Source organism: Lampetra planeri, chromosome 31 (genome assembly GCF_965212315.1).
Source record: "Lampetra planeri chromosome 31, kcLamPlan1.2.h2, whole genome shotgun sequence".
Taxonomy (NCBI): Eukaryota; Metazoa; Chordata; class Hyperoartia; order Petromyzontiformes; family Petromyzontidae; genus Lampetra; species Lampetra planeri.
This window is the reverse complement of record NC_136137.1, coordinates 365412-377868: the sequence shown is the minus strand read 5'-3', so window position 1 is coordinate 377868 and position 12457 is coordinate 365412. Positions and strand designations below refer to the sequence as shown.

General features: G+C 44.7%; 2 protein-coding genes across 9 annotated transcripts in view; one reads left to right on the top strand and one right to left on the bottom strand.

Annotated features, from left to right (window-relative positions):
* Window positions 1-6098, bottom strand: part of LOC144729038 (nck-associated protein 1-like) — a 31104-nt gene extending 25006 nt beyond the window's left edge. For 4 of the 8 annotated variants that reach the window (XM_078608870.1, XM_078608874.1, XM_078608871.1 and 1 more), the window contains exons 1-3: window positions 5906-6098; window positions 2955-2972; window positions 252-362 (exon numbers count right to left, since the gene is read on the bottom strand). In XM_078608870.1, coding sequence (XP_078464996.1) covers window positions 252-362; window positions 2955-2972; window positions 5906-6010 — 234 coding nt within the window. In that variant the 5' untranslated portion in view covers window positions 6011-6098. The remainder of the gene's footprint in view (window positions 1-251; window positions 363-2954; window positions 2973-5905) is intronic. The other 4 variants (XM_078608872.1, XM_078608878.1, XM_078608873.1 and 1 more) reach the window with 2 other exon arrangements.
* A 2602-nt stretch (window positions 6099-8700) lies between these two features.
* On the top strand, window positions 8701-11153 carry LOC144729008 (uncharacterized). The gene is made up of 2 exons (XM_078608842.1): window positions 8701-8919; window positions 9296-11153. The coding sequence occupies exon 2, from the start codon at window positions 9339-9341 to the stop codon at window positions 10329-10331; it is 993 nt and encodes a 330-aa protein (XP_078464968.1). The 5' UTR covers window positions 8701-8919; window positions 9296-9338; the 3' UTR covers window positions 10332-11153.
* Window positions 11154-12457: the final 1304 nt, after the last annotated feature.

The following is a 12457-nucleotide window of genomic DNA, read 5'->3' as shown; positions in this document are numbered from 1 at the left end:
CGGTGACCGGAGGGGCCAAGCGGCAGCGACAGGGGTGATAAAAACCTATTAAGTACGAGACCTACGACTTGAAAAACATACATGTTTACACACTTAAGTATCAACGCATGCATCAAACGCTTAAGAATTAACATTAACGGATTCATAATTTGTACCCCCAGGCGGCAGCGTCAGCAAAACACTGTAATGGCACGTGATGGGCCGTCGCCACGATTCGTGTCAAACCAAACCTGACCGCGTGCAACACTCACACTGTTGTTGCGCGTGTCCACGTGCGGGAATTTGCGCACGATGAATTTGACTGCAGACTCCAGGTTCTTGTCTGCTAAACATTGTGGCTTGGCTTTCGCATCTCCGCACGCCTGTAAAATAGAAAATGGGAAGTGGTCATGGTTATAAAAAATATATACAAGTATTGAAATGTCTTCAGTTTGGTGGAAAAATAAGCACATTGTGCAGAGTATCAACGGGTGCTGGAAAAAGTTGCCGTTGTGATTAATCAGGCAGGCAATGACAAACGAGCACGGCAATCAGTGGTGAGGTTAACAGGACAAATTAAACCCCATCAGGTTTAGAGCAGTTTGTATCTGCCACAGGTGTTCAGTCCTTCCACCCCCAAACACAGCCCAGTAGAATTAAACAGTTGTAAGCTGTGTTTTTCTCACCATTATTAACATTTCACCATATTCTTTGGGTCTTTCGGTAAAGTCACATAGATAGGTTCAAAGAAAATAACAAAAAACTACGACGCTTCCATCGCAATACAAGCGGTCGTCATCCTGACGAAAGCTTTAAGTCAAGATTAACCATTTCACCAGTTTTATTAACCATAGGCACCATTTGTCCTGTTAAGTCAATGTTGCGTTGAATTAGTTCAATAGGTTGTTATTAGCAGAATTATATCATTGTGTATCTACACCAGGCACTGCTCACATTTGACATGCAGACAAAATGCATGGTGGGGAAACTTAAGCCGTTCAGTTATAGCACTTTCAATCATGCGATTGCATCGAGTCTTTGCAGAAGCAACACATCCCACCAATTGTGATGATGATGCATGCTGCTCACCTCACTCACTGCAAATGAATAACTATTTAAACTAACCATTTAAAAAGGGCCGATCTTTCTACTGTACATACATTTTATAAAAAGTTATTATTCGAAAATCATATACTGCAATGTCACATCTACAAAAAGAAAGGCTCAGTGGAAAATGTGTTACTATGTTGGTTATGATGAATTTATTGTTAGGGTTAGGGTAGATTCTACAGCATTACAAAGAGTGGTTTCTCTAATAAAGGCGCAATAGTATTCTTGTGAATTGATCACACCTTCTGAGAGACTCCAAGTAATAATATACAGATCGTATTTCAAAATGATGCCATGCATCATGTACAATGCCATGTCCATGAACTGAATGTTGCTGAACAAAATACCAATGTATGCACATTCAATTATTTAAAATAGGCACTGCATGTCACTACACGCATGTAGCCTTCTTCAAAACAGCCAACTTTAACACTGTACACACCAACTTGAAAATCTACTGCACCTCATATGAGATGAGTGATAAATCCCTCAGTACTAATATATATTTTAGCAGTATTTTAGCTGGTTCTTGATGTGTGGTTCACACATAGTCGTGGACTTGTAAGGAATCCTGCAATGAAGATTTAGAGATGTCCCATGTGAAGACAGCTCTATAAAAAAATTTATCATTATTTTTATCAAAATAATTAGTGAACAGGAATTTTTCACGTAAAAATAGCTGACCGAACAAAAATATTAATCAAGAGTCATTTAGTGTCAGTTCCACAACACTGTTGAGTTGGAACAGCAAAAATACACACACACCTTCCAACAAACACATTAACAACATGGATTTCACTGTAATATTTGATCATGTTAAGCAGAAAAACAACCAGCGCATACACTGGGACACAGACAAAGCGGAAGGCTACCGTTGACCTCACACCTGCAGGAAGTCGCAAAATGTGGTGGGTGGAAGGTTACCGCCAAAACAATAGACTTCAGCTCTTGTAATTATGGTTGCTGCAATTATAATTTCCTACTTTAATTCTGAAAATTATATATGCTACTGTATTGTATCCCTTATTGGAAGTATACAAGACTTAGGATGTTAATTTATTTGATGGACATGAACAAAAACACTATCGTATACAACAAATACATTCCTTGAACCAACCGTTGTAGCATAGGATAAAACAACATAAATTGTGTTGGCAGTTAGCCCACAGAAATGCTTGCCCTGCATAGACAGACAGCTCCATTGTGTGTAGTCTGCTTCTGCACACAGGGGTCGGTGTGCGCACCTTCAGTTGATCACATCTGGTTACTCATGATGCAGTCATTCTGGCAGAAGTAACAATGCACTTACGAAACTGACATTCACCCCTAGCCCCATATTTTGACTGCAAGGCAGACATTTGCTTTTGCCTAATAAATGCGCAAAGCACTAAGCTCCCACTGATCTCACTGGACAATGCCAGGACAGAGCTAGCCAAAAAAAAATCACGTAATACAATGTAGACAATGGTATGACTGTACATTGATGTCATTTAAGAACATTTTCTGAAGGTCTGCTCTCTAAAATGCTCTAAGATATTTTTTCTCAATCTCAGCGAATAATGAATATCATATTAAGACAGTTCAAACAATAATAAAAATGGTGATGGAAACATTAAGTGTAGAAAAACAAAAGAGTGACCAGCAAGACCAATGCAAACATGATGAGTGTTAGTATAGCAAGCAATTTGTGGGAAGGGGACCCAAAGTCAGGGCCACTGACAACAGGCCATACCAAATGAGATCCCACAACGGAGTTACGTTATCAGCATCCAATCAGGCTCGTGTATGCATTCATATAGCATAGACTGCTGACTGGGCATGGTAGTCTGTGGATTTGGTAAAGGAGCATAAAACATTTTTCAAACCTTCCAGACTTGTCCTTGCTGAGAGAGGCATTGCAACAGAAAAAAAAAACACAACAGATATATAACACAGCGACCTCAGCACCAAACAACGAAGAAAAAAAAGTTTATGAAGCGCTGTCACTATCAAAAACATGGTTACTGTTAACTGCTACAAGTATCGTTTATGCAAGTTTTCGATTGTTTAAAATCTATTCTGCATTTTAATGGAGAACGTAGAGAGATGTGGATGGTGGACTGGAGTGGGACAGTGTCTGGTGACTGAAAACCCACATCGCCTCCATTATGGGGAGGCCAGATGATTAAGGGGCCAAATTATTCATCTTGCTTTTTACTAAACACTGAATTGGTTAACCTTTCACTACAAAAATCGTACAAGTTGCACAAAAAACTAAAAAGCTTACCTACAGCACGTGGCAGAACTAGTTTTCCATTAATTAATAATGGCGATTACTCTCATCAACTACATTACTGTGCGCTCCCGAGAATTAACCAGCCACGTCATACAACTGTCAGCAGTTTTCTTGAAGTCTATATATGGGGGTAATTCAGTAAACGACAAACAAATCAGAGATCAGTTTTTCTTTTGATAGTGATTTTGCTCCATAAGTTACATGCACACATTAAGACAAAACACCAAATGTAGAGCTTACATTTAAAATGCTTAAATGATTTTTAAATAAAAAAAAATGTGACCAAACTTCACAATACACAATATGGCTCGTCACAAAAACTGCATATGCAAAAAATGATTTGGGAAGAGGAAATGGAGTAACACGTTTCAGAATGAATCAAATGCGTTTTCCTGCAAGAAACCTTGGAAAACTTACCGTAAAACAAGGCAAACAATGTTGGTAATACCAAACTCAATGTAAAACTTTGATCAAACACATTTCCTTGATGTGTTACAAAAGCTAACCATGTCACAGGTAAATGGCCTAAATACATATCAATAAAAAAGAACCCCAACAGAGGAGAGTGACTGGTACAAAGGCACTGCTCCTCTGCAACCTCAAAATCACCCCATTGATTTTTATATATACAAATCCATCTGCTACCAGCATTCTGCAACACACTGAAATTAATATACAATATATCAAGATGGCCAAGTGCAGGATATTGATAAACCAATGAGACGTAGGCAACCTTGGTAGAGAACAATAACGTTTTTTGATAAAATTTCCAAAAATCAGCTTACTTGTGCAGGTCACCAAGCTTCCTAATCCCAAATAAGCAATGTAATCGAGAAACGTTGATATACGAACCCCGGACATCATGCACAATAATTTAAACCACATAAAACCACAGGTTATCAAGACTTGGTCAACTATCGGCATAGACAGCCCATAAGAAATGACGATCAAAGTATTTACTTATAAAGAAGACTACCCGAAAAATAATTCGTTTTCTTGTCTCACTTAGGCCATGCGTCCCAGGCTGTCCATTCAAGAGTGTGAAAGCCTAACTATTGCTCAAATAAAATGTGAAGACATGGTTAACATCATAATATTCTACAGTGTTCTATAGTTACCTAGAAGATAAAAGATTGATGTTTTGGGCCGTCTTCCTTTGATGCTATTAAACAGCTATGAGCAAGAATCAAACGAGGTGAACCGGATTGGCAACACTTCGTGTGGTGGTCTCAACAACCTAATCTTACGCGACAGTTGGTTTTGTTTAGGGATATGCTTCGCATATGGCAATAATTCAATAATTAATCATGAACACACGTTTTGTGTATTTTGACTAACATACAGCGGTTCTGATGTTATATAGTGAGTACTGTATTCTGAAACACGTCAGATTAAACACGTTGGTTCAGAAACTTTAAAATAGTTTTGATCCATTTCCTTTTTCTTACACATGGCCCAATAAAAACATGGCTTGTAAAGAAGCGTCACATTACATAAAGAAACAACGCACTCACTCTTTCCCCAAAGGGACCGACACATACCACAAACGAATGTGCAGACGGTCACATTTCATAGGTATAGTAATGCATACGCAGCCACAAGTGAGACAATCACATCAACATCCATCATGATCACGGCGTTATTTTCTAATGGCCTTAACCAAGTCGAAAAGTGTACTGTGCTGTATAGTACTCCATAAGCTACGCACAGGATACCGTAACGATTTCTAATTATGCACCAACGACTCACGAATGTTGTAAAACACTACAATCTCCACCCTGTGTCTTCGTGCAAGGCGTATGGCAAAACACTTGACAATTAGGCGATTTATAAACAAATCTACGTTGCACTGCAATTGAATTTAAGTTTACTTATGTTGTTATTGCTTGGGATTATAATTGTGGCAATTGTTACGAATTTACCCATTATCCCTACGACTAGCTCACAAGAGAATTCCCCAACTATTCGTCAAGATCTCCATGGATTCACCCCAAGCTGCCCCATCCCTCACACATCACTCTTCACGTGTCATCTCCTCCAGCAGGGACTGTCAACAACCTCAGCCAACCAACTTAGTTCGATTGGAGTTGCATTTAATATGGAATTACCTTCATTTAGCCATTCATACGATAATTAGGGGTGGAAGCGGTGAATCCGGCCGCCTGAGACATGTTCCCAGCCGAGGCGAACAGCGGTGGCGACCACCTGGGCCGGGCCTGCGGTTCCCTCTTCACCGATTCCCACGGGCCAGCGTGATGACGCATGGGAAACATTCCCACTGAGTGACACGGCGTGGAGAGGCCTTCATCCAGCAGTGGATAAACAATGGCTGTACATTATTGGTAAGAATTGTCACGACATTGCTACTGTAGTTTCCTCGTTTCATTTGTCACCCCCCCATCCCCACCTATAGGCCCGAAGCCGCGTCCACTCCTGGCCGTGTCTGCGGGCGACCTCGCCCCAAGGCCCGCGGGGGGCGCCCAGGTGAGACGGCAGGGCCCGTGATTGCCGGGGCCTGGGTCGCCTGTCCACCTCGCTCACCTTCTTGATGTTGTAAATGCGCGTCAGCATGCCCACGCCCCTGTCGTTGAGGATGGTGAGCTTCTCGGCCAGCTTCTGCTGGCTGGGCATGATTCCCCGCGACATGGTGGCGGCGGCGGCGATAGCAGCAGCGACAGCAGCAGCGGCGTAGCGAACAAGACGAGGAAGAGCGCGGGTCGCCGGGCTGCAGCGCGCATGCGCGGACAGATCCCCCCTCCACACCAACCCCGCCCCCTTAGCCCACGCCCCTCGCAAATCCATTCACGCGTCACCACCAGCAGCTGTGATAAATGCAAAGATCGATCGAACTTAAGAGGGATTTCAAACTCATTATTTTGTGATACTGCTACGTAGGCAGCGGTGTGCAAGCGCAAAGAAGAAAACAACTCAACACATTCGTCAAGAACATTGCCTTCAAAGTTAAATGATATAATAGGCGACGTTTGGTTTATGTGCCATGAAGAAGGGCCATTGTCCGAAACATCGCCCAATTTTTTACTTTTTCCTTCCAAAGCAGTGTTACTGGCGAATGCGTTGGAATTGGTATTGTGTTGTTTTATCAGGGTGACAAAGTAACAACATTTAAAATAGGAGCCAGACGCAGCAATGTGATCTCATCAAGAATATTTCATAGCTACACGAGTCGTCTTCTTGGTTCTTTCGGTAAAGTCACGTAGAAGGGAAGTAATAAAATAATAACACGAGTCGTATTGGAGAGATGAAAGCATGAAGATAAACTATTACTATTATTACACTTAAAACTTCGGTTTTCGTAGCCAATAGTGATCCATATCTGCGTTTGGATGAGGCCACGTAGACGTTTTATGGCACAATTTTTGCCATTAACCCTCCACCATTCAACAAGATTTGTCACGTTTATAAAGAGATTAATAAATGTCTGCGCAAACCTGACCATCGTGTATTATGTTGAATTTTTTCGCATCGTACGTAGCCAACCGTGCTAATCGGAGTGCGGGGGAAGGACAACAAACTAAACACAAAAAGCATTTCCAAAAAAAATAGTTTTCAATCTACAGTAGATTTAAAAGTGTACAGCTCCAGTGGCTTTCTAATATCGGAAGGAAGAGCGTTCCAGACGGCCGCAGAAGCAGTGCATCTGAAAGCAAGCGATGCAGTGACCGTCTTTGTTCGATGGTTAGCCAAAAGGCGCTGCGAGGGTGACCGGAGCTTGCGTGATGGTTTATGCTCCTTGACGAGATCAGCAAGGTGTCGTGGTTAATCGTGCATAGTTAATGACTGTAATGTTGGCATAACACTACCACGTGGCCTAACCCAACAACTAATATTATCATTCCACCTGTTTACCCAGAAAAGCCTCGTTGGGTTTTTGCTGAAGGGTTTTCGCTGAAGGGGGCGAGGATAGCCCTGCGAGTCCACGGTAAGTAATTACTAAAGGTGAAAGTATTAACCATCGGACATTCACTGCCGAAACGTGAGTCGACTGTTCGGGGGTTTCCATGTGCGGTACACGTGACGGAGCGTTGTTGTCTTCTGAAAAGAGAGTATTGCGACTCAGTTGAAGCGTTTCTGAATGAGTTCACGTGTATTGTGTATTGTCCATTCTGATGTTGATATGAACGAAGATGCTGAGTTGGGGTTGTGGTTCGGCTGTGCAGCAATCGGGCGAGTCATTTGCACGCGCGGTGTGGCTGGGTCTGGTCTGAGACAGAAAGCGCTCTCCCCTTTCCTATTAACTCACTCGCTCTCTCTCTCTCGCTCACGCACTCTCACCCCAACTCATTCATTGAAACATAAGTCTCAGTTGAGACAATCCTGCGGGGACGCATCGCTAACATCCCAACGTCGACTCATTCACGCCGGACGGAACACGCGGCACGGAGCGTCGAACAGGTGCGCACACTTTACACATCACCCTCCACTCATGCACACAGATCCCCCATTCAGCCGTAACAGATCGGTGGGACAAGGGGTGTTAGCAAGCACCTATGAAGGCCGGCACGGCACACGGGGGGTGGGTCGGTGGCCAGCACCACACCCGGCCTATTTGTCTGCGCGTCAATGACTCAAGGCATGCATCGTCTCTCACACACACCAGCACGCACTTTATTCGTATTGTTTGGTGTTAGTGATATAGTGCATATTGCATCGCTATCTACATTTAAAACTCCGTACCCCCAGCACGCATTGTAGGTGGGAATTTGAGTGCGGGTGTGGGTACAAGAATGTGGCGAATGTGGGGTGAGAGGGTGGATGACGGAAATATTCCGCGGCGTAATCACGCGTGGCCGGTAGTCGATCGATCGTGACATAGAGCGCATACATTCGGCGTTAACTCGCTCAGCCTCCTATGGATGGGCAGTCACATTTAACGATCGCAGTGGTTTAGCTATTGGCGCATTACAGAGATGACGCATTAAACCGAATTGAATGCTCGTAATTATATCATAAATAGTTTCGATCTTTTTCCGCTTTCTGAAGACACTGACTTGGTGCAGTAGCGTGTATGTATAGACGCTATGGCTCGCGTGTATGTATTTATTATTAAGTATAAATGCCAGGCACAGACGCTTAATGAATTTACATGGAAATTCGGGCAGTCACGTTAATCTGGCTGCAGCTGTGCACACAGAGCAGAGTGCGCATATTAACACAGCGCACGCATTGATGATTCGCTTATAATTATCCTTGGGGTTATTGGGAGCCTTGGGATTAACAACACCTGTAAATACCGTGATTACCTTTTAGAATGGCGTTTGGGCACCCATAAAAAGGCCACCAATAGGAATTTCAAGCTTCGTAAAGTTCCCCACTGGCCTCATTGGTCTTGCCATCACCTGCACCAGCGATCGAACCGTGCGGCCGCTTTCGTGCAGGAGGCAAACTTCGATCGCCCAATTTCACAATGTTGAGTTGCAAAAGCGTTATGGCGAGGGCTGTACGTCACATGGGTGGCAACACTACTCCAGGGGCGTTGCCTCGTTTGAGCGAGCGGCATAGTGAGAATTGTCCTTCAGTAAAAGACACAGAGCTCGGTCAGTACCACAGTGTGTGCGGATCACTGCCAATGCAGGGTGATCTACAACTCTGTAACCAAACCCCTCTTAAAACCATCATACCCGTGGATTATTATTTGTGCACACCCTCAGCTATAGAAAATGAGAGAGAGACGCCATGCTTTGGTCGCGTGACTGAGTTGGGTTGTTTGCCAAACGCTCGCTGTTTAACTTCTCAGAAGCATGATAACTTATTTCTAGACACCACCGTGATATCTCTCCTAATCGGAGCGACGCGGCTCTGCTTGAGTGCGTTAAAGCCAGGAGTGACGGCGCGGCTCTGGGGAGCGAGAGAGAGAGTGCGAAGGCACTGGCTTTCAACCCAGGTTGCGCCTCAGTTTTCTTGTCGTCTCAGGGACCGGGAGATACTGATCGGCGTCTGGAGAGAGACAATCGCGATGGACGAGGAGGTGGAGGAGGAAGACCGGGTCTCCGTTCCCTGGGGGTCGCGTGCCACGGACGGCGCCACCTGTTCCGATGGCTGCTGGGGCGACCCTTCCACTCTCTCCGCCAGCGTTTCCCCTCCACCCCGCGGTGCCAAAGAGCGCACCGGTGCTGGTGCCAAACCTCCGGCAGCCACCTACGGCGACGAAGACAGCAACGAAGTGGACGACAACGACGATGATGCGCAACAGCAACCCCTGCTGATGCAGCAGCAGCAGCAGCCAGGAGGCGAGGCGAAGGCCGTCCCGACCTGCCACCGGCGAGGTCCCAAAGCGCGCAAGGCACGGCCGGAGCGCTTCAGGCTGCGGAGGCTGAAAGCCAACGCCAGGGAGAGGAACCGCATGCACGGGCTGAACGCGGCGCTCGACGGCCTGCGCCGTGTGGTGCCGTGCCACTCGCGCACTCAACAAAAGCTCTCCAAGATCGAGACGCTCAGGCTGGCGCGCAACTACATCGGCGCGCTCTCCGAGATACTGCGTTCGGGACGCAACCCCGATCACAGCGGCTTCGCCAGGACCCTGTGCCGGGGTCTCTCGCAGCCCACGACCAACCTCGTAGCGGGCTGCCTACGCCTGGGTATCGGGCCGTGCCACAAGGTGGCTGGGGGCTCGTTTGAGTCGTCTCAACCGTCGTCGGAGCTCGTGGGCGCGCAGAGCGTTTCGTACGCGAGGGTCAGCACCGCGGACAGCGCCCTCATCTCGCAGCAGCAGCAGCAGCATCACATTCCCGTTGTCGGCGCCCGGCGCGCTCAGGCGTGCTCTGCAGCAGACGGGCTGGCTGACTCCGTGTACAGCCCACCGTACCCCTATGCCAAGCACGACGTGCAGAGGCAGCAGCCGGGGTTCGTGGCGAGGGGGCTCATGGCGGCGTCAGGACCCGACCCCCTACAGGTCCCGCTGACATCCCTCCTCCACGCAGCTGCCGGCCTCCGGGATGAGTTTCCCTGATCAGCCGAGCCAAGACGGCCTCTTCGCCCACGCGAACTGACTTGCAGTGTTTGTGGTGCCATGTAGGTGCACTGGGTGAGGGATGTTTCAAAGCACGTGTGTGTCACGATGCATCGGGTTTTTTTCATCGTCAAATAATATCAATTCTTCCGGCTCGCGATGCAAGCGTCGAATCAAGTGTAAGAACGTGTTTTTTGTCAATTCTTTGTATTGTGTATGGTATCGTGAGCGGCTCACGCGGCACCCATAGTGGCCGCTATATTCACAAATTTTAAAATAATTGATGCTGAAATCGAATAGCGACCATGGCCCGTGACAGTCGAAGGATCGTAATACCCCTGATCAATACAGAACTGTGCAAACAGGCGCACCCGGGCTAATGGCTGGCGACGTGACAGTAAGTGGTGTATGAATGATTCTTGTCTCCTGCTTGCGTGTCACTCTTCCAAATGTTTTCATCTGACATCTATAATGTGTGTTTCCTGTACTCCAATACAGTAACATCTGTACTTTACCAATATTTTATGCTATGTTTGTTTCATACTGCGTTGGCGGCAGTGGTGCAAAGTTACAAATAATAAAACAGTCAACACATTCCTCAATAACACTGCATTAAAGGGAAAACTATATAATATACGACATTTCGGGCAATGGTCCTTCATAGGTTACTGTTATCAACATAACTCGAAACATTCGCTATTATACACTTTTCTTGTGAAGGCAGTGTTATTGGTTAATGTTATTGGTACTGCAGGGATGAAGCAATGGGCAAGGTCATATGAACTGCATAACTCGTATAATAAAATATGCTCGTGAAAAATAGGTTTGCCGTCCAATTACTTTATTTTCCATTCAGTGAACAAGTGTTATTTTTGTAATGTTATGAATATCGACAAACAACACGATTACTTGATGGCGTCAAATAATGGGGAATTGGCACGAGTGTGATTATGGCTAAACCGACAATCGAACTCGTTCACAGCTTTATTTGATGAACGCCCATTAATTGCGTTTAGCGCTTCTTTCCAAACATGGATTAATTGCGTTTATGCGTTAGCTCTGCATGTTCATAACGGGTAGCACTAACTGTCGTATATATGATCCAAAGTGAAATAAAACTAGCATAAAAAAATGTGCCCATCTTTGGCACTTACCCGATTTAAAACTAGCCAAATTCATCAAAGGGTTATTACACCAAACGTGGTAACGCAAGCAAGAGCAAAAAGGATTATTGGCAAATATGCCTTGCCCTAACAGGTACCCTTCGGCTTCTATACTGCTAGTTAAACACTTCTCAAATACCATATCGTATGAATAATTGTTTAGAATTTATGTATCTAATGCTTTACAGGAAGAAGTGGCTATACACATCTGAGAATAGTTGCGAGTCATAAAAATACTGAACTGATATGGTGACGAACCGGGGCTGGGCTCGGAAAGAGCATCTCTCGAATCACCTGTTGAAGTTCACTCGTGTTAAGATACACCCCATTGCCATGAATACAATGCGACAAATATAACTCTCTGATATGAGAATCATTGATGGTAAGTTCACTTCTATCCTCTGCCAAACATTTCCTTTAATATAATTTTATATTTTTTAACCATATGGCCTGACATTTTTTACTAGAATCCTCTCCAAGCCACCCATCTTCTTAATTACCTGTCAAACTCGTGACTAATTAGCATAGCTGATGAACCTATAGCACAAGCCGGCTAATTAAATCAGCAAACGAGGCATAACATTCATTACGATGCCAGTTGGGTCTATCGCGCCCAGTACCAGGGCGCTTTCAACGGTGCAAAGTGTTAAATAAAGAAGTGTGTTTTAAGTTATCCATTACCATGTACTGGGGAAATAAATTACTGCTCCGCATGAAATCCATTCTGGACAAACACTTTAGAAATGAGACATATAAATGTCTTAATGGTAAACGTTGTTATTATTATATTAAAAATAACACACATTTTTTATGAAATAGAATCCCTTAGTGAAACTGTACCTCATTAAAGAGAACCTATTTATGTTCAGTAATTCTTAAATATTTCAGCTGGTTATATAACTGCGGAGACCCATATATGACACATGCTGCAAAATGAAAGCTCTCAGAAGAAAAACTAAGACC